The following is a 26550-nucleotide window of genomic DNA, read 5'->3' as shown; positions in this document are numbered from 1 at the left end:
CTGTGGCATCCACCCACACCATGGAAAAAATGGAAAAAAATACAGGGAGTGAGGAAAAATGATAAAACACCTATACAAGGTGGGCACACCCACAACAGAGGCCCTAGTGTCTGATTAAGATAGGAGATGACTTCTAACAGCCTAGACTCCCTATTCTTGAATCTCTTCGGACGCCAGGAGAGATCAATCATCAACCGCATCATCGGCCTGAACTTGACCCAGCTTCACCAAGTTAGACATAAGTATCACCACCAACACTTCCTATGAAGCTTCAGTTCTACAAAGAGCACTTCTTGAGGGTTTCAAAGGGTAGCTTCATTAAGGAAGTACAGTATCTTCACAAACGCATGTCACATGCGATGAGGATTGCCATCAGTCACCTGAGGGTGTCCTCCCACTACCTCAGGATTGAGTCTTGGAGAGCTCAGGGTATCCTACGGGAGGCCAAGATATGCAAGTTATTCAAGACAGGGGAGATTGAGACGAGGGGCATTACATACATTGATGCCCAGTTTAATATGAGATACATATGGCACGCCATAGTACTCACAGGTTGTCAGCTGTTTGGCATGCATGGTCTTCAGATGGACTACCTCCCACCTGTTGAGTACAACCTAGAGTCCCCATTCTTGAATCTCTCCCGACACGAGATCAATCATCAACTGCATCATCAGCCTGAACTTGACCCTGCTTGACACGAGTCAAGACATAGGTCTCACCGCCAGAGTTTCCACAAAGCTTCAGTTCTCCAGAAAGCATTCATGAGGGTTTCAAAGGGTGGCTTCATTAAGGCACTAAAGTATCTTCACAAATACATGCCACATATGATGAGGACTGCCATCCATCACCTGAGGGTGTCCCACTTCAGGATTGAGTCTTGGATACCTTTGTTATGAAAAATGTAGTGGTGTAATGTGCACATAATATCACATAAAATAGTGTTAGGGATAGTGCACACATGAATAAGTGCTTACACTAGCTTATGTGCGCTAGAGAGCCTGAGAACTTTATTTTCAAGTTTGTTCACCCAAATTATGTAAACCCTAGAAACGAAGGAGAAAAGGCAAAAGGAAATCCAACCTATCATTGTCTTGTATTCTCTTATGCTAGTTCAAGAGAGTGCTCTTATTCGCTACTCTCCTATGCTGTTGCTTTCTTGCTTGTATGCATGTGAGAGAGTGAGTGTGTGACATTGAGTTGTGAGGCGGGTCGAGATTCAATTGGTGTGCCGGCGTGACAAGGGGGTCAAGCTCTCAAGTGCTTCTTTTGTGATGCTACCTACTATTAGGCTTAGTGAGCCGTGAGCATTCACGAGGTAAGTGACACACCCCGCCCATGCTTTATGTGTTAGACCTTAGTCTAGCACATTAGATGTTAGGATCAAATGAATGGTTGTAGACCTTAGTCTAGCACATAGCACCTTTATTAGTATAGGTACACCCCTAGATGCACACATGGCATGAGAGAATTTAGTTGCTATATCTTTTGTATATATGTGTAATAGTTGCTATATGGGCCTAAGGACATAACGTGTAATAAAAGGAGGCTTAAACATTAATAGAAATCAAGCTTCCCACCCATCATCTCTTCATTCCCTTAATCCCTCCTTAACCTTGTTTACTCATGTTGGTTATCTTCCCCCTCTCTTCTTTGTGTATATATGGGACCAACAAGCTCAAGGCATGCCACAAGAGATATGCAAGTTCTACAAGACTGGGGAGATTGAGACGGAGGAGCATTGCATATGTAGATGCCCAATCTACTATGAGATACATGGGAGATTTCATTGCCTCTTCTGACATGGCTTTGGCTCCCTCTCACGAGTGATGCAGTACGTGCCTAGGCTTATACTTGTTTGAGCTTTGTTGTCATTGGGAGACTCTGGTGAGCTAAAACACTGCATTCCGGGAGACGAGATGAGATGGACACCTCTCAAACCTCCATCGTAAACTTCTTTGGTTCCCATCAGGCGATCACAATGCCCACCACCCAAACTCGTCCAGAGGGGAGAGAGCACCGACGCTGCAACCAAGCCCGCATTGCTATAGCTCCATGCACCCAGGGAGTCACGAGAAGAAAGATCTTGACCCTCCACTTGCTAGCTAGCTACACATTCAGAACATCCTCAAACGCCATACAGAAGTACCGCCACATGAGGCAGCCATTGCTGCACTGTACACCAATCACGAGGAGGACGAGCTTTGACACTCTTTTTTGTAAACATGCTCTTGTAGTACGTGGATCATATGTACTCATTTTCAATCTCATAAACCCTTTGGGGGTCTTTCGTAGATGTTTCATACAATTTGCAAGCTCAAAAATGGCACATCCCAATGTAACTCCGCACAGGCGGCAACAAGGGGGGCTTCACGAAACACTTGACCATTAATACAATTAAACACTTAAATTAGCCACAGCCTTAAACATATGCCACTGCATTCCACAAAACTATAAAAGAAAGATGTCTATATCTGACACCACATAGAGGCCGGAATTGGCCACAGCCTTAAACACATGCCACTTCATTCCACAACTTTTTAAAAGAAAGATATCCACATTTGACACCATAGAGGCTGGAATGGGCCGACCTCCACACACAACACCAACACCCCCCCCCAATGTTATTTGACGGATAATAGTCATGGTCATTTATTATTTGACGGGGACGCCCGAGTATTTTTACTAGTCAGTAATGGATGGATTTCCATGTGTGGGTGGACTCCAACGTGTATTTGGTGACATTTTGGTATTTGATTTATATATATTTTATGATGATGCATGTTTCTCATGAACACGTTAGGATTGATTGATGCGATGCCAATTGATTGTTACTAACGTAGTTTATGTTTATGAGTTTAGGTGATGAGGTATGCAAGGGTACCGATATAGGTGTTGCACAGTGCGAGGGTACCGATTTAGGTGTCGCACAGATGGTGGATTGAGCCGTGGCGTGTGGACAGATCTCATTATTATATTCACAATATTTTGTGGCCGTATGATGGCATTTGATATTATTTTGACATCATTGTGATGTGTGTGTGCGCACGCGTCAATTTATTATACAATGTGCGTGCGAGCATTAGTTGATTTATTTTGTAATGTGCATATGTACACAAGTTAGATTATTGTATTAGAAAATTGTGCAAACCTTAGAAGGCTTGAGGACAAAGGCTAATTAAATGGCAAAGTCCAAATATGGATGTGTACTCTATTTTTGGCTCAAGGCCTACTTTTGGAATATATCACAAATACCCACGCGAGAAGAAGCCACTCACATTGGGGAGGGAGATTGCATCCAGCCTTGTGTCGATGGTGATGTTTTTCTTTCTCTTGCCTTATGTTTTGTTATGTGTTTTAATTTTCAATTTAATTTAAGTAGTTGTTTTAATATTTGATATAATTTATGAGTTCTTGATTTATTTCTTCAAAGAAGATTAAATGGATCCAGTGACAGTGATATCAGAGCTTTGGTATAATTGAATTTTCTTGAAGGCGGTCAAAAGAGGTGAAAGACAAAAACAGAGGTGATTTTGGAAATGGGCGAATGTCCGCACCGTCCTACTATTCAGGAACAGCTTGATTCTCTCCATATTCTTTTGAATCAAGAACGAGAGCATCGAGACAACTTTCAAAGAAAGATTGAACGATGTTTGTCTAGAATGAACAAAGATATTAAGAAGAAAGTTAAAATTGTGGAAGTATCTGACATGCATAGCCCGACCAATGACATCGTATCCAAGCTGTCTATTGTCAAGTGTTTCAGGTGTAAGATGATGGGACATTATGCTAAATCTTGTCCGACTAAAAAGAAGAACCAAATTGCACCAAAGGACACGCTTGACACCAAAGAGGTTAACACACTTGACACATTAACCAAAGGTGGAGGTATGTGTTAAAAATTATTTATTGTATACAATGTCTTGTTTGCTTTTGTATCTGTCTTCTGAATATTCTTTCCTTCTAGACCTAGTTATAAAATTTTAAAAAACTTTAGCTCCTGAAAGAATTTTAGACACCCTGACCTAACTAGAAAGATCGAGACAAGATTAGCAAAGTTATTTTCAAGATCTAGTTGCCCAAATTCAAGTAAAAATGACTGCTAGACATTTCATAGAAGATTAAGACCAATTTAAAGATTCAAGATCCAAGCAAGTTTCTCCAGTCTTTGATTCAAGTTATCAATTGCTTAACCATCGATTAGCGATGATAAAAGTAAAGAAATGGCTTTCAAGTGACTAGAAACCAAGCTTAAGTTGTATGCCAATCACAATTACGAAGTTTATACCAATTGATGTAAAGTTTTGTCTAAATTTTCAAGTGTTCTAGTTCAAGATCTATCTGAGTACAAGATTCTTTCTAGACTAATAATTGCTCTAAGTCAAAGATATTTTCAACCACAAGATTTAAACCCCTTAAGAACAAGATTTATTCAAGAATTAGAATTTTTATTTAACTAAAGACTAATCTCTCAATTTTCGTCCATTCAAGTATTTTTAATCCAAACCAAGATTCATTACTCACAACATGCTCGAGACCCATCAACCCTAACTTGGCTAATCAATTCGGCTACCGTTTGCTAGAAATCTGCACTTGAACTTGGACTAAGATACAGTAATCCCATAAGTGTCCAAGTGGAGGACAAAACTGATCTGAACCAACACAGAAGACGGCTCAGAGAAAAAAATCCAAGGAAACCCAAGATTTGAAAGTTGGTCAAGAAACGAAGTCAGTGGGTAAGCAAACCTTTCACAAAAATTTAAATCAGCACACGGAAAATTATAGACATGAAGCAAGCTATTTCAAATGCAGAAACCACCGTCATATATTCTTTTACTATCCAGAGCTTTATGAAGCAACCAAGTAGGTTTTTCCCTCCCTTTTTTTTTGAAGTGTTTGTAACTCCTTAGCCTAAATGGCAACACAAGATTTTATGCCATATATTTTGTCTAACCAAGGAAAGCACAGGTTATGACTCCTAGGTTGATGGGAAGTCATCCGAATGTTACATTTGAGGACAACTCCATGGAAGTTGGAGGGGATGTCACCAGCCATGACTGTTATAGTATGAATGTTTTCTTGGACTGACACAAGATTGCATGCCACCATGTGCGCTGAAGGATTAAATTGAGGCCTGCGATCGTATCATGTCCGCAATTCTAGATGAACTCCATTATTTAAGAGGCCAAATTTCATAACATGTTGTGCGCTCTCCTTTTGCAATTCCTAAAAGGAAATCCCCTTCCACATGCCATGGCATAAATCCTCTACATAGCCTTGGGGTAAAAAGATTGTCAGCGTTGCAGTCATAGGAACTCTATTACCCTTCAAAAAAATTGATGGCATACAGTACATAAAGGAAAAACAAATCCAAAGTGACACCACACTATGATTGTACGAGTGATACCATGTCAATTTAGCATCCCTAAATTCTACTCATTATAATGATTATTTTTTTAAATTTAATGCTAGCACAAATTACAATACAAAATAGCCCAACCTGCAATCTTATAAGTGAAACCATATCAATTTGCCGTCCCAAGATTTTGTAATGCTGGATGTTATCAATATTTATCTGCCAAAAAATTGACGGAAACAACAAAGGAGCATAAAATTAGACACACACTAGTGCAATATAGAGCTAGTACAACTGCACAACTACCACCAAACTCTCAAATAAAGACTACAGTTTAGAGTGTACACTTGTACTTGATATTAATTGGACCATCTCCTCCTAAAAATCAGGTGAGGAATTGCTTGATCTATTTTTTGAATGCATACCTCTCCGTTACTAGGTGAAGTTTCATGCTCGTGTACTGTGTACTCTCCCATCTTCCCTTCGCTGAACACCTAAAATCCAAGCCATCTTCAGTGTATCATAATTGTGAGGCACAACTTTCCTTTAAGCTTTGGAAGCTTTGGATACGATAGCCATATTTTTTAGAACATCAATGGGTCTGCTTATTTCAACATATCCCCCTTTCAAGGGCTTATTGCAAAACCCCAATCTATGCAATCTTCGCCCGTGCATGATGGCCATATCGGCCAGTTGGAGCTTCACTTGCTATAGCTACTCACAATTTGCAGCCTCATTCCTTTCACAAAGGAAAACTCTTGTGGCAGTTTATCATTAAGCTCTCATAGAACCATGTTAACGAGCAAATTTTTGCTACGACTAACCAAATACGATCGTCTTCATTCCCTGAGGTGGTTTATCATTAAGCTCTCATAGAACCACGTTAAAGAGTAAATTTTTGCTGCTACTAACCAAATACAATCTCAATCATCTTGATTCCTTAAGATAAGACTTTAAGGGTTAGTATCATCAAGTGCAAAATGACAAAGCAATCCAAAAACTGCATGTGGGACAGAAGAGGTTGAGATTAATCTTTAAACCCTTGCCATATAAATCTGTCTATAATTTTGAACCTACATGTAAAAGGCCTCCCAAGCCTGTCCAACCAAGATCTCCTAAACACAGTCCAACACAAGATTACCAATGCCTGGCCACAAGGCCCTCAGCAAGACTATATGTGATCTGCCATCTCCACAGCAAGAGTAGAAGAGTTTGCAAGAGTAGAGGGTAGGACTCTAAAATCACCCTTAAGACAAACTAGAGCGTCTTCTAGTAAAAAAGACAATGTATGATTGAAACCGATCCCGTCAAGTGGGAAAGACTCCGTGGGACACCCACATGCGTAATAGCACAACTTAATACCACAATTTGAAATGGACAACTTAATTACAACTTGAAATTGAAATGAAATGAAATGAGATAAATGGACACCAGCACTGGGGCCGGAACGGGCCGACCTCCCCTCAATATATGATATATTTATTGGGAGTATTTAACAAATACAATGCTCCATGGGTTCCAAGAACCAGATGATGTCCATGTACAAGATGAATACAGTACCAAACAAATAGGCTCGAAGTAGATATTCGAAGCAGAACGACCACTAGCGTGGTCCAGTCTCTACGGTCCTGTACTTTCACTGGACTCCGCAGAGAGTGCCCAATTGGTGTTCCAGGACCTCGCACAAACAGGCGCTCCCGTACTAACGCCTGGCTCTCCCCATCTCAGCACCTTTAGACCGAGGTTCTCCAATAGAGCTTGGACTACCTGGCATCGAACGGGTGTTGCCGTGGAGAGAGTCCCTTATCAAATTTATAACAAAATACTTTACTTAAATCTGAAAATTCACTTACTTGTGGATGGCAGATGGAAGTCCAATACCCATGGTGTCTATCTGTGTGCAGCTACTAGTGGAGGATACCAGGGATGCAGTCGCCTGGCTGTAGATGAACACCTTGGTTGCAAAGAGGAGATGGAACGGTTCAGTAACGCCTGGGTGCAGTTCAGTAACACCTGCAGGAGAGCAGGTGGGGTAGGCGCCTGAAGTAAACAGGTGCAGCCTGCTGGACAAAAGTGAAACAGCCGCTTGCAGGGCAGAAAGAGCAGCCGCCTGGATGCTAGCTGTTTTGGCCGCCTGCAGAGAATCACGCAGCCTGCTGGGAAACAGGTGCAGCCGCCTGTGGAAGTACAGCCGCTTGCTGGAAGTACAGCTGTCTGCTAGGAAACAGGTGCAGCCGCTTGCTGGAAGTACAGCCGCCTGTGGAAGAGCATGCGTAGCAGTACAGTAGCAGCCTGGGTGAGTTTTGCGCAGCCTGTGGAGATGCAGCCGCCTAGGAAAGAGCATGCGCAGCAGTACAGTAATCGCCTGGGAAAACGAACGCAAGCGATGGACGTGGGCTGATCCTTTTTTTTTTTTTTACAAAGATGGTGGAAAACGATTGCTTGATGATCTACGATGGAGGTGATGGCTTCTGTTTTATAAAAGTTAGAGTGGCGTTTAAACTATTGTGTTGGTCGGCTCCCCACGCTTGCATGTGGGTGGCCAGTTCCAAAGGGGTGTGGGTAGGTGACCCACCCCCACACACACACTTATTAAGTGGGGCTCCCCACCTTGGCCCCTAAGTGGGTACCCAAAGGGGGTGCCCACTTTTAAGTGAGTCTAAACAAATAACCTTATAAAACAAAGGGTTAAAATATGAAATATTAAACCAACATGTGCAATATACTTACCACCTGTTCACATGCACCAAAACTCGTCAGAAGACAGAGCAGACTTCACGACTCACTGGCAGGCGTCCCCGCTCAATAAGTGACACGTCAAGCAGGCAAACACACAAATACAAGTCATGCGAAAACAGTTTCAAACATGCAAAATATGAGTGCATGTGCAAATAGTATCATGGACATATCTCCCGTTCATGGAACAAGTACAAAATATCTGTCGGCACAAAAATGGCACGACGTAAAACATAAAAACCTAGTCTTCCTATGGAGTGACAATCCCATAGGTAAGACACAGTTCCGGGCACGAGCCTCCCTATGGAGTGACAATCCCATAGGCAAAACACGACACGAATACTGACTCTTCCATGGCGTGACAATCCCATGGGTCGAACACAATCCAGGTCATACACGGGTGGCACCAGTCTAGCTCCCGTCCATACGACACCATCCTGCTAACACACGGGTGGCACCAGTCTGGCTCCCGTCCATGTCAGCAAAATACTGGCCTCTTCACATGAGACACCGGGCCTGGCCTCAAGTGAACGAGACACAAAAACTGGAGATGGACCAAATGGTCGGCATACACGGGTGGCACCAGTCTGGCTCCCGTCCATACGACACCATCCTGCTAACACACGGGTGGCACCAGTCTGGCTCCCATCCATGTTAGCAAAATACTGGCCTCTTCACATGAGACACCGTGGGCTCAAGTGAACGAGACACAAAAACTGGAGATGGACCAAATGGTCGGCCAATTGGTGACAATGATCCGTCCAATTTACATGGGCATCATGGTTATGAAACCATTCTTTACCTATACTAATGTCTACCCTATCTAGATTCATCAACAGAAAATCTAGTCTATCCAAATAACTCTGGATAGATGTAGGTAACTAGGTCACACATCTATCCTAGATCTGTCCATGGCCTGCCGCCAGGTTCACACAATAGACATGATCACTTGGCCGGGTCTCTGCCATAGTCACAAGAAACAGCCGTTTCAGTCTCTCCTTTTCAGGAACCCATCCGTTTCCATGGCCGTTTCTCGTTTCCCAAGTGATCTTGTCACAGAAAACGGCCTTTTCCACCCCTAAAAACTTGTTTCCCCGTTTCCGTTCCCGTTTCTGATGAATATGGTCTCTGCATTAGTAAAATTGAGAGTGCTACCAGGATCAAATAGGATGTGTACAAAGCTCGAGTACCAAAGGTTTCTCGAGCTCCATGTACAAGAAAAGAGGTGCGTACTCTGCTCCTCGATGTTTTGCTCCACGCAGAACATAAGAAAATCTCAAGGTGAGATGATTAAAGGACTATGTGCTCGTTTAAATAGGTGCGGCCCAAGCTTTTTTTAAAAGCTTATAAGGCTTTTTCTCTTCAAAAATATGGGCACCTCTTTCTAGAACTCTAAAAGTGGCCAAGTATCCTTTTTTTAAGAAGGTTGCTTTTTTATAAAACAGCATGCTTTCTGTTTATGGTTATTTGTAGCAACTCTCCTTAAAACAACCAAGGCACGTTTTTCTCCTAGCTGCCTACTACTAGAATCTTCTTAAAAAACCAAGGCACGCTTTTCTCCTGGCCGCCTACAACCAACGCCCAAAATATCTTCTGGCAACACTTCTTAAAAAAACCAAGGCACGATTTCCTCCTAGCCGCCTGCTACCAGAATCTTCTCAAAAAACCAAGGCACGCTTTTCTCCTGACCATCTGTAACCAGCGCCCAGAATCTTTTGGCAACTCTCCTTTAAAAAACCAAGGCGCTTTTACTAGAATCTTTTTAAAAGACCAAGGCACGCTTTTCTCCTGGCCGCCTGCAACCGGCGCCCTAGATCTCTATCAACGCACAGTAGCATTGCTTCTACCCTAACACAATTCTGCTGCCCTGTAGCCTCCTCTTCCTGCTCTACTGTGCTGTGCTTCTCTTTCTCTTCTCTGATGGGCTATGCCAACAGACTGGCTGCCTTATGCACCATCTGTTTTTTTGCCACACAAGCTGCTGGCGTAACTTGTTCTGCTCCCACCAGCAACTGGCTATATGGTTCTGCACCTAGTGCCCAACATGTGGCTGTGCAAGCAGCCCATGCTCACCCAGGTGCCTAGCCCTACGAATGTGATGTGCAGGCTAGGTTAATCCACCACATACCATACATGGTCAAGTTGAAACGCTAATACACAGCCATCAAAGAGACGACCAAAGGAACAAGAGTTTTTAGGAATTTCTACACATCCTTCCTACACGCATGAGTCTCCACTTTCCCCCTCTCGCAGAATCCACCTACATCTGCCTGACAATAATCCTAGAAAGCATACATCTTGACGAGACAATCAATTGTGGTGCCGAGAGAATACCTCGGAATCACGACACGAGATAAACCATGAGAGACACGCAAACCTTTGCAAACTCTGCGTTTAGGTCGCTCTAATACCAAGTGTAAGAGGCCTCCCAAGCCTATCCAATCAAGATCTCCTAAACACGGTTCCACACAAGATTAGAGAAAACCAAATAGAAAGGGTGCAGGCAAGCTCACCACCCAACCATAGGATCATTACTTCAATCCACCCCCGAGCTAGGGGCCAAGGTTCCACTAGTCAACACTCGCATCCCATACCACCAACACTTGCCCACACGGGCCCTCGGCAAATAGAAAGAAATTGCATGCTACCGACGCAACTCTACAACTAATGTCGGCACCAAAACCGACTATGGCCTCGTCATACATGGAGTCAACTCTAAGTGAGTTTGCTAGGCAACTCGCTCAAAGGAGTTGAAGTCCTAATTGGGTGACCTTGTTTGCATGGGTGAGGAGGGGTTGCGCAAAGTTGTCGTAGGCCCTAAAACTTGTCCCCAAGATGCACAAGGTATTGTGAAGGCAAGAACCGAGTCTTGAGGTCCTCCACAACCGAAACCACTCACAAGCCACCACACCAATCACTAGATCGGTATGTTGGCTCTGCTATCCTCCCACCATATGCTTGCATCTCTGAAGAGGTGCATAGCGGCTAACATAACCCTTTCTTGGTCGGCTCTATGAACAACAACAAAGTAAGAAATGAATTAATGAAGCCATGAATGAACAACATTTGCGGTAAACTATTGGCTGTGCGGAACTTCTGAAGCTCCCCTTACACCATGAGATGGTTTATATTATTTGCAACTGTCAGGTAGTTTGAGGACTGGATAATTGTGGCTATGGCTTCTAAAATGCATCACCAGCCTCAAATATAATTGTTGTTGGAAGTCGGTAGCGCAACCTGCTCACCCCCCCCGGGCTGTGGCTCTACCTATGCCTCGCCCCCCTTCGCCAGCTGCTCTTGCCCCCCCTTCCTTCTTCGCGCCCCCAACACCTCCCAGTTTCATTTCGCTTGCCCTTCCCTCCCCCCTCTCCGTGTGTGCGTGCTCGCCCGCCCTTCGTCGTTTTTTCTTTTCTTTTCTTTTCTTCCCTTCTTTCTTTCTTCTCTTTTTTCTTTTCTTGTTCTTTTCTTTCTTTCTTCTTTTCTTTCGTTCTTTCCTTCTTCTTCTTCTTCTTTTCTTTTCTTTTTCTTTCTTTTCTTTTTCTTTTTTTCTTTTTTCTTTTTTCCTTTTTCTCTTTCTTTTCTTTCCCTTTCTGCGCCCTCCCTTTCCTCTCTTCTCCGCCATCTCTAGCCCGTCCTTGTTCCTCCGACAACGCCCTCAGGTTGTGGGTATTTCTTCATTGTTTTGGCAAGTTTCGGCCTCTTCTGGTCTTCGTCTCCAGGAGGACTGCATGGCAGCCGCTCCATCTCCCCCGACCAAGGCCGCCATTACCTGCCTTTCGTTTTCCAAAGCGGACCTGCAGCTTCTCACTACGACTGTCGCATCCCTAGAGGCCTCCACTCTGGTATGCAAGATTGTCAATAGCCGCCCCGCGCATGGCCAACTCAGAGATCTTCTTCAAGCTAAGCCTCCTAGTGCGCCAGCAAAGATCGCAGATATTCATTCTTTGGGACGCGGCTACTACCAGTTGAGTTCGACTCACCAGCGGTGTCTGATCTTGTCATGCAGCTAAGCCCCATTGCATTGCGTACGGCCCAAGCCTTCTTCGCATGGTGGCAGCACAGCTTCGACCCGGCACGTGACCCATTAGCTGGAGTTTCAAGCTTTCCCGTTACAGTCTGCTTTCGAGGCCTCGGGAACGAATACCTTCCTTTTCTCCCAGTGATTGGTGGTGCCATCGGGAGAGTGATGGAATCCCCCCCACCGCTACCTCGGCCCTCGCACGAGCAACGGGAATTCCATCTCTCCGCATTTGTATTGCCTTGTCGGATTCTATGCCTCACATGATATCTATTCCCACATGATTCTGTCCTCACATGATATCTATTCCCAGTCTTCGGGGCGATCCCATTATGCAGCGAGTGGAGTATTCCGGCCTTCCAGGTGTTGAGAGATATAATCGCGGTGTTGTGTGTATGTGGGAAAGCACCCTAGAGGTGCAAGATATTGTGTGTATGTGGGAAAGCACTCTAGAAGTGCAAGATATTGTGGTGAGATGGAATGCCACATGTAATATTGTATGGTGTGTGAGTGTTGACCAAAAGAAGTGGAAAAGGAGTTGCCACATGGATGATGATGTGTAAAGTGGGATAAGGCTTGAGAGCCTATATCATTGTATGGTTCATTGTGATATGCAATACAAGGGAATAGTGTTGAGTGTGCAATCTCTCTCTCTCTCTCTAGTCATGGAGTTTTTAGTGTGGTTTAATCCACCTTAATTTTATGCTTAATCTATGTCCTTCACCATGACCAATCCCATTTCTAGAATCTTAACATGGTATCAGAGCCAAATGGGCTCTTGGTCATGGGTGATTATTATGTATATTAGTTTGGTTGTGTGTTTCTTTGATTAAGCATTATATTTTCAGCTTATTATGAAAAAAATTATGCACACTCATATTATGATTTGGATTTGCATTTGTGAGGATTTGAGAGAGATTTGGAGCTACCATTCTCAAGTTAGAGAGGAGATTTGCAACAAGGAAGTTGCATAGAAGCTGCCCAAGAGAGTTGCAAATGGAGTTTTGCAACATGGAGAGTTTGCTCATCATCAAGGAAGCTGAAAATGGAGATTTCAGCATTATGAAGGCTATGGAGTCTTCATCGTCGTCAAGGAAAAGTTGCCAAGAGAAGATATGCTACTGATTATGCCTCAAGAAGGTTGGTTTTGTGAAGTTTTGCCTCAAAGTTTTGTGTTTGAGCATGGAAAAATGCTCAATGTATAAGGGTTGCTGGACGGGATGGAAGAATCCCAAGGTTCTTTGCTTCCAAGCAAAGAGTGTAAGAGGTGCAATGCTTGTCTAAGAAGGGACAAGCGGTTATGGGCTTAGAAGAAGTCCATGGTTGAGCACATTGGAAAGAGTGATGCTCATTGTTTTGTTCATAAAAGATGGGCAATGTTTGGTGGAAGCTTTTGGAGTTTTCACATTGGTTTGCACCTTGGTTTCTTGAGAGAAACCAAAATGGAAAAGCACCCTTGAATGGATGCATGCATTGAAGGAAAAGCATGCTAATTTAGAAACCATGAAGGCCATGCCAATGGTAATGGAACACCTCAACTTGGAGGTCTTGGAGAGGCAAAAGTAGCAACGGGAGATGCTATGGAGTTTTGAAGCTCATATGAGAGCCAACAGCATGAGAAGGTACAACAAGAGGAGTTGCACACACAACTCATTTGGAGCTGAAATGGAAGCTCACAGAGATGATAGTGGAGCAAAGAAATTTGCAGCTCATGGAGGAGTTGCATATCAAGCTTGCATAGTCATTTGAAGACCAAGACTAGTGGTTTCTTGGATGAAAGAAGCCACCTCAAATGGAAATGTCAAGGTATTGGCACAATTAAAGCAGTTATGGTTGGTGAGAAACTGCAGGCAGCCAGACGCACAACAGTGTGCGCAATGTGGAGCATGCGAACTTCACATAGCAACGATGCATGATGACTCATAGAGATTAAAGAAAAGCCAGCAGCCCCTCGCACACATGCGATACACTCGTCAGTAGAAGGCAGCCGAGAGTAGGCAAAAACCCTTATGCATAGGTCATGAGGAAGGTTGTAGGAGCTGGCGGGCGTCCCGGCGGCTGGTGAAGTGGCCGTTGAAGCGGACTGAGTTGCGGTCCAGCGAGAAGCGCCCAGCGAAGGTGCCCAAGTCGACCTTGCCCTCGGCAGCAGCCATATTGCAAAGGGTGAGGCTGGACGCTGGGTGCACGAAACGGATAACCAAGGCGCAGCCTAGTTACGGTCATTTGGGAAGAGACAGGCGGATCAGAAGCAGCGTAAAAGAACTGAAATTTTTGCAAAAGAAAAACAGCAGCGTGACTGTAGCAAGCTGACTGGCGCCCAAACAAGGCGGTGGCGGCGGCTGCTGTGGTGACCTCAGTGACAGCAGCGGCATGAAGCTGAAGAATTTGGAAGGTAGTAGAGCCAGCAAAGAGAGAGAGCAGGTGCAGTTTGGTGCCCTGGAAGAAGGCGACTGCGTGTAAGGTCGCCATGGGAGCTGCAACAACAGGTAGCGTAAGAAGCTTGTGAAGAAGAAGAGTGAAGAGCGGGTCCCCTAGCTGCAGCATAGGAGCATTTGAGGCATTTGGCGTGTAGCACAAGAAGCGGTGTGACTAATGCTTGCAGGTGACGTGGGTCACAAAAGCAAGGCGCCAGCGATGCAGAAGACAGTCCGCTACCTGCACTGCATTCAATGCGTGCAGCGGATTTTTGTTTTTTTTTTTTTTTAAAGAAAAAAAAAGATCTAAGGTTCTTTAACCCTTAGATTTTGATTCACACACACCTTAATGGTTCCCACTAGGTGGTGTTAACATGGTTCTAAAAATTTATTTTATGGAGATCACTCATCCGCATAAGGGTCCGCTGCCCGGCTTTGGCCAAAAAGGCTTTGTAATTTTGTATTTTTCACCCAAACATGATGATGGACAAATCATCCACGAGCATGCGTGCTCAAAACAGAATTTTTTGTAATCATCCATGGTATGAGGGTAACCTACCCGAGCTCACCGAGAAGCTCAAAATGGTTGTTGTGATGTGTGCAAGAGCGATGCACGTGTGAGGTGCATGCGCATGGGTTGGATCCCACCTGAACTTCTACGTTCAAATCAGACTCAGTGGTTCCGCTGTGAGCGACGAGTCGGCTCAAAATGGACTAGGTGTCTAAGATGGTAGACACGTGCACACATGTTTGGTTGATAAACACTCCAATGTATCATTGAGGGGGAGTGTTGAGAGATAGCGATTGCGTTTGTGCAATGCTACATTGATATGGGTGATGGATGATGGGTGAGTTGTGGAACACCTCGATTAAGAGGGGGTGTTGAGAGATATAATCGCAGTGTTGTGTGTATGTGGGAAAGCACCCTAGAGGTGCAAGATATTGTGTGTATGTGGGAAAGCACTCTAGAAGTGCAAGATATTGTGGTGAGATGGAATGCCACATGTAATATTGTATGGTGTGTGAGTGTTGACCAAAAGAAGTGGAAAAGGAGTTGCCACATGGATGATGATGTGTAAAGTGGGATAAGGCTTGAGAGCCTATATCATTGTATGGTTCATTGTGATATGCAATACAAGGGAATAGTGTTGAGTGTGCAATCTCTCTCTCTCTCTCTAGTCATGGAGTTTTTAGTGTGGTTTAATCCACCTTAATTTTATGCTTAATCTATGTCCTTCACCATGACCAATCCCATTTCTAGAATCTTAACACCAGGCCAATGCTTTATTTGCAGACAGATGGGTCATCTGGATTCTAACCAGAGTTTTCCCTCGGTGTCAGACTAGGCGACCGCCCCCGGTGGTTCCCCCACCTACTTCCTACTCGTATCCTCATCAAGGGGCCGAGGGAGGAGCAGGTTCCGCCCCCGGTGGTTCCCCCACCTACTTCCTACTCGTATCCTCATCAAGGGGCCGAGGGAGGAGCAGGTTCCCAGGCTGCGGAGCACCAGGTTCCGACCACGGATGACCCATCAGCGGGAGAGTGGTAGACGGTTGGCTCCCGTCCCAATCACCAACCGAGCACCAGAGCTAAGCATCGCCACCGTGTGCGCCAGGCTGGCAACATGCAGGAGGATTCGGTTCTATCAGAGAACCATTTCGAGCACTTGTCACACAGCACCCGCCTGCAGACGGTGGGCCCCCTCCAGTCACGGAGACCCCCCCCGTGCGCGCGCGCACGGTGGCAGCCGATTCCTTCTCTCGCGACTTCTCCTCTGGCCTTCAATGCCCAATGGGGCAAGTTGACCCCACCCTCGCTTCATCGAGCCTTCCCCAGCAGCCTTCCTCTCTGATGGATACCTCTCAGCAGCATCCCTCTGCAGCCTCTCCGCCTTCCCACTCCCCCTCGCCTCCTTCCCCGCCGCCTCCCCCTCCTCCCCCACCCTCGCCTCTCTGACTCCTCCCGCAGTCGCTCCATTTGCCCCTTCCTCTTTCTCTGTACCTACCCCCCCTCCCCCCCCTCCAAAGCATTCCTGTTGGCCCCCAGCAGCCCCTGACCCGGAGAGGAGACAGCCGACAAGTACCGTTCGCCACCTGATTCATCATTTCTCAGAGCCGGCAGAGATGACTATTGCGGCCTCACCAGTGAGGGCTCTCCCACCTGAGTCTCCAGGCAGGCCCCTCGAGATCTTAGGGCAGCCTGTGGATTATAGTTACTTCCGGTGTCTTCCAACGGAAGGGACAGACAGGTTCGAGGAGATCGTAGCCCCTATTCGGGTATGTGTGGTCTTCCACCACTCCAAACCCTCTACGCCAGAGAATGGCGCGATGATCTTCTCTTTCCCCTTGAGCGCAGACCCTGAGACAAAGTGGGATCCAGAGTCGGTGGCCGCTACCATACAAGATCAGGCAGTTGAGCTATCGCATCATCTGCAAGATCTCCGGATCACCGACGTTCTTACTCATCTATTATGGCCTTTTGGCCAGGAGCTTGGTGGATCAGCCCACAGAGGCCAGGGAGGGGAGATGGTGACCTCCAGCCTGGAGGTGCTGCTTTTTGTGTTCATACCTCCCTCTCTCGCAGTACCTCTCCCCCCTTCTTACAGATACCTCCATTGTGATCGATGGAGCACAGAGTATGCATACTCTCGCGCTCGGGTAGAGTGGCAGTACATGGAGGGCAGGATCCACGCCCACTTGGCGCGACTCTGCACCACGACAGATTGTGACTAATCCCCGTCTAAGCCCTTGCCCAAGACTCTTCGCGTGGAGGGCAGTTCTAGTAGTTCCGCCTCACACAAACATTGATATGAGGATTGTCTCATGGAACATTCAGGGCTTAGGGGGGCCTCGGTGCCTTCAGAGATGAGGTGTCCTTAGAAGAGAGCTACATCGAGCTATGGTGGGGGGATCTATCGACATTCTTTTCCTTCAGGAGCACCATCTTACTAAGGGGCATACCCGCCGCTACGAGAAGATTCTACCAGGCAAGAGTCATACTTTTTGGTCTCCATCCGTGAGCCCTTCAAGGACGCAGGGAGGAGTGTGTCTCTCTATCAGTGAGCAACTTCTGCCGTCTGCCTGTGAGACAAGATTAGGAGTCATAGTTCTAGGACGTGCTCAATGGGTTACCATTTTAATTGGAGAGGATAGCGTTGGCTTCCTCAACATTTATGCCCTGAATGCGGCTGCAAGTAGAGCTATCTTTTGGAGCACTGTCCGACAGGCCCTTCCCCAAGCTGATTTTTGGTGCATGGGCGATGACTTCAAGATGATAGAGGCAGCAGAGGACAGGCTTGGAGGTGGCACGGCCACTGTCTCAAGGGTGTCCTCTGCATGGGAGGAGATGATACTCATTCTAAGGGGGTAGGACCCTTGGCATCTTCTAGAGTTTGAGCGCACCCCCGGGAGTCTCATCTTTTCTCGATTTGATAGGCAGAGCACTGGCCTCAAAACCTCTCGACTAGACAAGTTTTATGTTGACGAGTGGACTTGCAGCCATGGAGGAATGGTATTCTGGCAGGCACTACATTTTCAGATCATGCCCCAGTTATTCTGTCCCTAGAGGACCCATGGAGGCATGACAAACATGCGAGCTTCAAGATTCTAGACAGCCTCATTCAGGACCCCGACATTTGTAGCCGGATTGTTCAAATATGGGCGGGTCTAGAATTTTCCTCAAGATCTGCAACGTGCACTTTGGATGAGGGCCTTGGGGAGGTCAGTATTTTCTAACAGGTGGCAGCCCCCACCAGAGGAGATTGGAGGGATTTCGGAAGCAAGAGAGGAGTCTGAGAAGGGGCCTAGCCTCTTTACAACGTCTTCAGGAGAGTCCCCCGGACAGCCCATGGATTGAGAGTCAGATCGCTGCTGCTCGCACGGAGATTCGGTCCATTGAGGAGGAGGGGGGAGTATAGATACCATGCCATGGCCTCATTCTAGACTCAGGCCGGTTACAAAGTTACTAGAGACTTCTTTGAGATAGCCGGCCCTCACAGGAGGAGAGACACTATTCGCAGGCTACGTGGCCAGGATGGAGTTATTGTTTCCAATCCCCCGCCGTAGGTGAGAGCCATCGCCACGGATTTCTTCCGGTCTCTTCTCACTAGTGCCCCATTATCCCCCAAGGTGATGGATGCGCACGAGATAGTCTGGAGACACACGAGAGAGGTGGTTCCCCCCTCCCTTCAGTTGCGCCTCCCCTCCGCACGCAGGAGGAGCTACTGGACTCAGCGTTTGTTGCAGACGACATAGCAGCCTACCTTGCTAGAGATGTTGGGAATCTCCAGAGATTCGTGGAGGCGATAGAGATTTTCTGTCATAATACATCAGGAGCACAGATCAACTGGCACAAGTCATGTGGCTTTTGGGTAGGCTCAACACCCATCCCAACTTGGTGACCAGTTGAGACTTTCCAGTGGATCTCGAGGGGCACTCCAGTCCGATACCTCCAGGTTGGCATTGATCTCTCTCCCGAGCAATAGCTCGCTCTGCTTCTTATGAGTATTCGGAAGAAGCTTCTATATTGGAGCTTGGCGAGGCTATCCCTTGCAGGCAGAATGGTGGTGGCGAACCAGGTACTGCTTGCCACCATGTGGTACATCACCTCGTGTTGGGCCTTTTCTAGGCTTGTATTGGCCAGGTACAACGTTTGATCCAAAACTTCTTGTGGGCCAGAAGTAATGGGAGGCCAGCCAAGGCCAAGGTGGCATGGAGAGATCATTCAGCCACGTAGCAGAGGGGGGGTAGGTCTCATTGATCCACCTATACAGAGCCGTGCCCTGTTGGGCAAGTTGATTGTCAGAGGACTCCAACCTGGTGGTGAACCTTGGAAGGATTTCCTCTTGGCCTAAATTTCAACTCGCACTCCGAGCCTTGGAGTGCCCGTGGCCGCAGAGTACTAGATGGATCTTCACAGAGATGTAAGCCCATTGTTTTAGTCCTACCTTTGAGGACAGATTCGCAGCCAGTCTACTTCGTGCTTGGGATCATTTCAGGCCATCCCTCAGATAGATTGTTCCAATGGCCTCAGATGAGCAGCTTCAGCAGCCTTTGATCTGGAACCCCCTCATCCGTTTACCCACAGTGGCCACATGCTAGGGGCCCGACCACACATCCTGGGCGCCTTGAGCATGGGACCAGCTAGGTCTCTTGGAGATTGGGTTGCACACAGGCACTTACCTCAGGAAGAGCAGGAGAGAGGCCTGACAGGGATCCAAGGTAGAGACAGGCTCAGCATCGACATTGACTCAGCTATTCCTCCGGAGTGGCTGACTCCTATTACAGACCCAACCCCCCCGATATGGCTAGGCGTGTTCACCAGACATGATATTCTCGTGACGGTGACGGGAGCCAAAATAGTAGTAGTAATGCTTGGCATAACGCTCGTAAGAGGGGTGCTTAGTGTGGCCTCAAAAGGCTCATAGCTTTGTGGCACTGGCTCTATTAAAGTAGATGTTGAGATTCCATTTCTTGGTACCCCTTTGAAATACTCGGGGAGTCCTACCATTGGCGGGTCCTGTCTGCTCTTTGCCGGCATTTCCAAATCTTCGAGGGTTGGTCCACAGACATCTATGGTGCCTACATAAAAAATAGCTCCTTCACTTTGATAATCAAATCCTATTTTTGACCGTTCAAGGGTCACAATTTAGTTCAACGTGGTTGCCAACATTTGCTTGAACCTGGAGTAGGTATTGATGTTAGTCACAGTGGCCCGCAACTCAACCCATGAAACATGATAGGAACAGATGCCAATTCAGTAAAAGAGGAAACAAGGGTAAGCATACACAAATGGAAGCAATCCACTCTCATCAAACACACTATCGAAACAAAACAGTACAAGGTTCAAACATGTCCCGAGTCTGCATGAATATTTGGGGACCCCCATACAGTTCCGTCTTCCAACCATCTTCCCTTTGTACTTTTGCCTCTGGCTACCCCAAGTCCCGTTTGGCGCTGTCTTTCAAGAGAGATGACAAAATGCAGGAAAGCAAACTAGTAAATTTACATATTGCAGCCTTCAAAAGCGAAAGACATGGTATTCCCATCACTTGGTTGCTTCAATTAATCATGGTCCTTCCCTATAAAGTTCCAGAGCATAATAGTGCTCTACGAGATTTTGTAAGAGAAAACCATCATTAAGCTCCCACAGCCCATAACTTACATGGTTTGCACTAAAACACCCCCTAAGTACTCCATGCTTGTTGTTTTAGTGGTGCTCACCCAATCAAGGTCATTAAACAATTACATACACACTTAATCCACATTGTAACTAAAATGGTTAAACGAAGGCACATGGGAATAAGCTAAAGCAGGTTCTTCCATTCAAAATATTGTGTATGCAAACCATTGCAGTAAATCAAAGCATCTCAAACTTAATAATTGCAGGGTAACGAAGCATGTTTTCAGGAAACAACAGTGAAAGTAAAATAGACACCTTAGCAAAAAAAAAATATTGCCAAGACAACTATGAACAGAGTACATGTTCCAGCTTAGAGGCATGGCACAGTGCACACATGAGTTTCATGACAAGGTACTTTGCAATAAACACCACTGAACAATTTATCTAGACCCTACAAGATTGGCATGTCTAGGCCACTTCCCTTGAACATGGTTAAGGTCCCATCGCTACAAATAAAGCATCTTGGCCATACAAGGCCCGCTTTTCCATTAGCAATTGAAACTACTCTGCTTTGTAGCCATAGTAACCAGAAACGGCGTTTTCGCCCTCTGGAAACGATTCGGGCATTTTCGGAAACGGCAGACCAGCAGAAACGCCGTTTTCGTACATTTTTTTTTGGCAGGTTAAACGGGGGGGCCGCGTGCGATTTCTTCATTTCGCTCCTCCTTTCCTGTGATTCTGCGAACGCTGCGCCTGTCACCCATTGCCACACAAGGGCCCAAGGCTCAAGGCCAAGGCCCTAAGGCTCAAGCCTTTGCCCCCACAAGGCCCCAAGGCTTGTACTCTGCAGAGCAGCCTGCTCTCCAGTCTCACAGGTGGCTGCCGGGCAGCCCATTCTTCAAGGCTTCAAGGCTCAAGCCCAAGCCTCCAAGGGCAAGGGTTCTCAAGGGCAAGTGCTTTCAAGTCTCACTATGCCTACAGATCCCTATTGGCGGTATGCAACAAAAGGGGATGGATATGTCGGAGGTGGGGGTTCCCGCAAGTGGAAATGTAATTTTTGTGGATATGAAAAAACAGGTTCAGTGACCCGGGTAAAAGACCATTTGGGGCATGTCCCAGGCAGAGATGTCGCTTTATGTCAAAATGTGCCGCTCGATGTATTGGCATCACTTGAGGGTTGGAGAAAGCAACGCCTTGGTTTGGATGTTGGTGAGCAGCATATGGCAGCACATGCAACAGGTGAAGCATCCTTGAGCCAAGTGGCCTCTTCAAAGAGGACTAGAGTAGAGAGCCAGATAGATGTTGACAGTGCACATGTATCTTCGAGTGTGGGTGAGGGCCCTAGTGCAAAGAGGACGCCTTTACCTAGTGTGGAAGTGCCTGCAAAGGGTTCATTGCAAAGAGCAAGCATTACAGCAGGCTTGCAAAAGCAAGCCATGAAGGAGGCAACAAGGGAGGTCACGCGCTTGTTTATATGGTGTGCTATCTCTTTCAGTGTGGCTCGCACCATACAATGGAGGAAGACCATGTGGGCCGTTAGCCGCATTGGCTGTGAGTGGGAGGGTCCCTCGGCTGAGACAATCCGCACACGAGAATTAAAGAAGGAGAAACTCAACGTAGAAGGCCAGCTTGAGTTTTTGAAAGAAACATGGAAGAAATATGGCTGCACTATCTTATGTGATGGATGGTCAGATGTACGCAAGAGGAATGTGTATAATGTGCTTATCTCCTCTTGCAAAGGCACCATGTTTTACAAGGCCATTGATGCATCGGCTGCGGGTCTCCTATTTGGACACACATCAAGAAGGTGATTGAGGAGATTGGCCCACAAAATGTTGTGCAGGTTATTACGGACAATGGAAGCAATTGTGTCTCCATGGGGAGTATGTTGGAGGATGCATTCCCAACAATTGTGTGGACCCCTTGTGCCTCCCATAGTCTTGATTTATTGATTGAGGATTTGGGGAGAATTTTTTGGGTCAGCGAAATCTTTGCCACCGCGAGGAGCATTGTCAAATTTGTGACACAGAGACCAAAGGTTTTGAGCATGTACAGGGCTAATAGTACCTTGGAGCTTCTCAAGCCATCCACTACGAGGTTTGCATACATGTTCGTAGTGCTTGAGCGGCTTCTTCGTGTGCGGCCAAATCTGATTCGCACTATTAGTTGTGATGCATGGATCCAGTCGGGTAAGAGTATGACCCCAAAGTTTGTGGATTTTAGACGCAAGATCCTCAATGAAGCATGGTGGGAAGAGGCAGAGGCATTAGTGAAGACCTTAAATCTCATCTACACGGTCTTGCGCATTACGGACATGGAGGGGAGTACACTAGGCCTCATTTATGAGTACATGGATAGGATCGGGGAGGCACTAGACAACAATGCCTACATATCTATGTAGAGAGGTATGTACTTCTTCGCTCATGACTCATGGCTCATGAGCCTTTGCCAAATTGCCTTTTTGTCTTGGCTCTTTTCTAAGTTCTAACTTTGAAGTCTTTCTTTGGTTTTGTTTGTTACTTGTAGAATCGCGGAGATCAAGTAGATTTGGCAAAACCGTTGTGTTTGGTTTCATAGACCAATCCATGCCGTGGCTCATGTGTTGCATCCTCTATGGCGTAGCGAGGATCAGCTTGAGTGTGAGGAGCTAAACGATGGCTTCCAAACCTATGTGGAGAAATGGTGTGGTGGCAATTTGGAGATGTTGCGACGCTTAGAGGATGATCTCCTTGCTTTCCGCAACAACACTGGCTACCTCACAAGACCTACTGCAAAACTTCGAGAAACGCAGCTTCAGCCGGTCTCATGGTGGGAGAAATATGGACATGGTGTGCCTACGTTGGTGAGTAAGAAGCCCCTCCGCTTAAGCTTTAACGGCAACACCTTATTTGTATAATGTACTAAATCCTAAATCTGCTCTTTGAACAGAGACATCGTGCCATTCGAGTCCTCTCACAAGATTGCAGCTCTAGATCTTGTGAGAGGAATTGGAGCACATGGGCGCTCTACCATACGAAGAGGAGGAACAAGTTGACTACAGCCCAACTTAAGCGTCTTGTTTTCTGCAATTGTAACTTGAAGCTTCTTGAGCGGGCAGCTATGGGTCCTGAGCCAATGCAAGTGAATGTCGACAAGATTGACATTGAGAAGGTGCGGGATATTCCCACAATTCTACAAGAGGACCGAGATCTTTACACTTTGCTTTACGAGGAGGCCACAACACCAGTTCACGACACACGTGGTGGTGGTCGTAGGAGAGGGAGGCCGGCTGCAGCTAGTACTAGTGCTGCTACTAGATAGGAGGCTACTGGAGAGGACTCATCTTCTTGCAGTGAGGACACACGCGAGAGCTATGAGGACTCTCAGGAGGATTCAGACTCCTCGGGTGCTTCAGATGAGGCTCAACAGTGATCACTGATTCACTGATGTTCCATGTTTTTTGTTTAGTTTTTCTTATCCTTAGGGATTATGGACAGCCGGCATGTCCGTTATTTTGTAGTTTTTGAACTATTTAATTTTGAAAATCGACAGTGCCACAGTGGGCACCTCTGACTCCCAAGTTTGATGATCATTGTTGATATGTATGATGTATTATGATCAGAATTTGCAGCTCGCTATGTATGCTTCAGCCTTCAGTTTTTTATGGTTCACATGAATTTGCTACGACATCATACATGTTCATTATCTACATTCTGTTAAGTGTTATGATTCTAATGTCCACTTGAGTCTTTGATGTGTCTTGTTTGAGGTCTCTAATACTCTATGCATGTTTTTTGCATCTCTTGACATAAGTTTATTTAATAGGATGTCTCTATGCATGTTTTCTACATGTCTAAAATAAATTCAAAAGAAACTCCTTTTCTTGCCGTTTTCGACCTCACGGAAACTCGGAAACACCGTTTCCAACCCGGTCCAAACCGACCGTTTCTGTTACGACCCTGTGTTTTTCTCTGGACAATATGCAGGTGTGCACGGGGACATGGAGGACAGTGTGAATGGCATCAAGTTGGAGTGAAAAAGGAAGCCCATGTGTGGACAACCCCAAGTGTGAAGGGGGGGCCAAGTGATTAAAGTCTTCTCTCATAACTCATGGGGACAAAGGGTTTTGGAGGGGGACAAAGGTTTAAAAGCTCTTAAAAATAAAAGAACCCCTTTTTGGGGATAATCATGGCTTTTATGCTTTTTATGGGGGCCTTATGCTTTTCTTAGAGGGAGTCGAGTTGCAGATCCAGTCGCATGTGCTTTTTGGGAGGCGACTGCTGGATTCTGAAGGAGGGAGCTTCTAGGTCTTTCTTTGTTGACTGATGGCCTGAACTCCACGTGGTTGGACTGCACGTGGGTTGAACTGCAGGTACAAGTTGGCTGCGTGGAGGATGCACGTGAGCTGAACTGCAGGTACAAGTCGACTGCATGGAGGAGAAGACAGTCGGGCAGGGACTGAACAGAGCGTGGGTCTCTCCCCCTTCCTGGTGAAAAGCTGCGCAGGCAGTTACAGGGCTGCTGGAGGTGGAAAGAGCTGGTGACTGGACTGCATGCAGGTCCTGGGGATCGTGGAAAAGGAGTGAGCTGGACGGGCAGCAACGCTGGCTGATTCTCTCTCTCCAGGCGCACAGTTGGGCAACAACGCTGGCTGGTTCTCTCTCTGGGCACACAGTCGGGCTGCAGTACATAGCACACACAGGTTTTTCCCTCTTTGCAAACAACAGGCTGGCAGGTTGGTAGGGCAACACGCACAGTCTCTCTCTTTCTCTCTCTCTCTCTCTCTCTCTTTCTTTTGGAAGGAGGCGGGCAGAAGGAGGCGCATAGTCAGGACTGTTTTGAGGACAGTTTATGGGCTGTTTTTGTTTGGCTGCAAATTCAGCTATGTGCTTGGGTTATTGGCTGCAAGTACAGGTCACTTGAATATGTTTCTTGGCATGGGAGTGATGCAAGCTCGTATGGCTGCATGCTCATGGAGCAGATTGTTTTCTTCCTGCTAGAAAGGAACAAAGGGACCTACAGTTATGGGCATCTCTATGTTGCCAGATGTTTCATGAGGGAGCAGGTAACTTGATGTATGCTGTTGTTGGCACTGTTGTTGAATGGTGCCATGAATGGTTCTGTATGGAAACAGGACATAAGTTTCAAAAGGGAAACAGGCCTAAGGGTTTCATGTGGAAACAAGTCGTAGGTTTCTCGAGGAAACATGTTTTTTGGGTTTCTCCAAGAGATAGGTCACATGCAGGCAGAAGGTACAGGAATGGACACATGTATGGTACAGCCTTGCTACTGATTGGACAGGGGACAAGGAATCCATGACAGAGATGGATATACCCTTGGAAGGTAGAGAGGGTTGGTACAGGTGTGTCGACTGTATGGTATGCTGTGCTGTGATACGAGTTCTCTTTTGAGAGACAGTTTGGGAGTCTGTGTTGTGATGCAGAAGCACTGGATGTGTCAGGGTGTGATGCTGTTCATAGTGTGAGAGGCTATGGATGGTTGTGGCAACCTTGATCAGGGGAGAAAGCTTCTATATGCAGACTCAATGTGAGAGAGTCTTTCGATGTGAACAATGGCTGGATTTGTTTGTGGATGCCGAGTGGACAAGAAGCCATGATGCAGGTTCTTTGCAGGCTTCAAGAGTTCTACTATGACGGTTGAGTTTCCAGCTTTATTGTAATCAAAGCTCTTATAATCAATTAAAGAAATACCGCAAGGGGCGCCACTGCGTTTTGGGGCCAATCTGTGTCCGTGTACTGTTTGCAGGAGCACTCTAGCTCCCTCTGTTTGTTTTCCTTTTCTAGGTCCTCAATGGCGTTGAAGTGTTTTATGTGCGAGTGTTTGTTTCACCGCCCGTCAGGCCGGTTTCAAGGTTCCGTTGCCGGGACACATCGTCGACTTTCTCAAGGAGGCGAGTCCGTGGTTGCTTT

At 46.3% G+C, this 26550-nt stretch overlaps 2 protein-coding genes across 2 annotated transcripts in view; both read left to right on the top strand.

Annotated features, from left to right (window-relative positions):
- The window catches only part of LOC147608355 (uncharacterized), a 33549-nt gene extending 30261 nt beyond the window's left edge, over positions 1-3288 (top strand). Inside the window, exon 5 of the mRNA XM_086789206.1 lies at positions 2860-3288. Coding sequence (XP_086645332.1) covers positions 2860-2942 — 83 coding nt within the window. The 3' untranslated portion in view covers positions 2943-3288. The remainder of the gene's footprint in view (positions 1-2859) is intronic.
- Positions 3289-21612: 18324 nt separating this feature from the next.
- On the top strand, positions 21613-23941 carry LOC147608354 (uncharacterized). The gene is made up of 3 exons (XM_086789431.1): positions 21613-22448; positions 23219-23483; positions 23570-23941. Exons 1-3 carry the CDS (start codon positions 21613-21615, stop codon positions 23939-23941), a joined length of 1473 nt encoding a protein of 490 aa, XP_086645557.1.
- The last annotated feature ends 2609 nt before the right edge of the window (positions 23942-26550 follow it).

The sequence above is a fragment of the Cibotium barometz genome, chromosome 53, assembly GCF_041138505.1.
Source record: "Cibotium barometz isolate CiBa-2024 chromosome 53, ASM4113850v1, whole genome shotgun sequence".
Lineage (NCBI taxonomy): Eukaryota > Viridiplantae > Streptophyta > Polypodiopsida > Cyatheales > Cibotiaceae > Cibotium > Cibotium barometz.
Note: the sequence above shows the minus strand (reverse complement) of the source record. Positions and strands in the feature narration are given on the sequence as shown.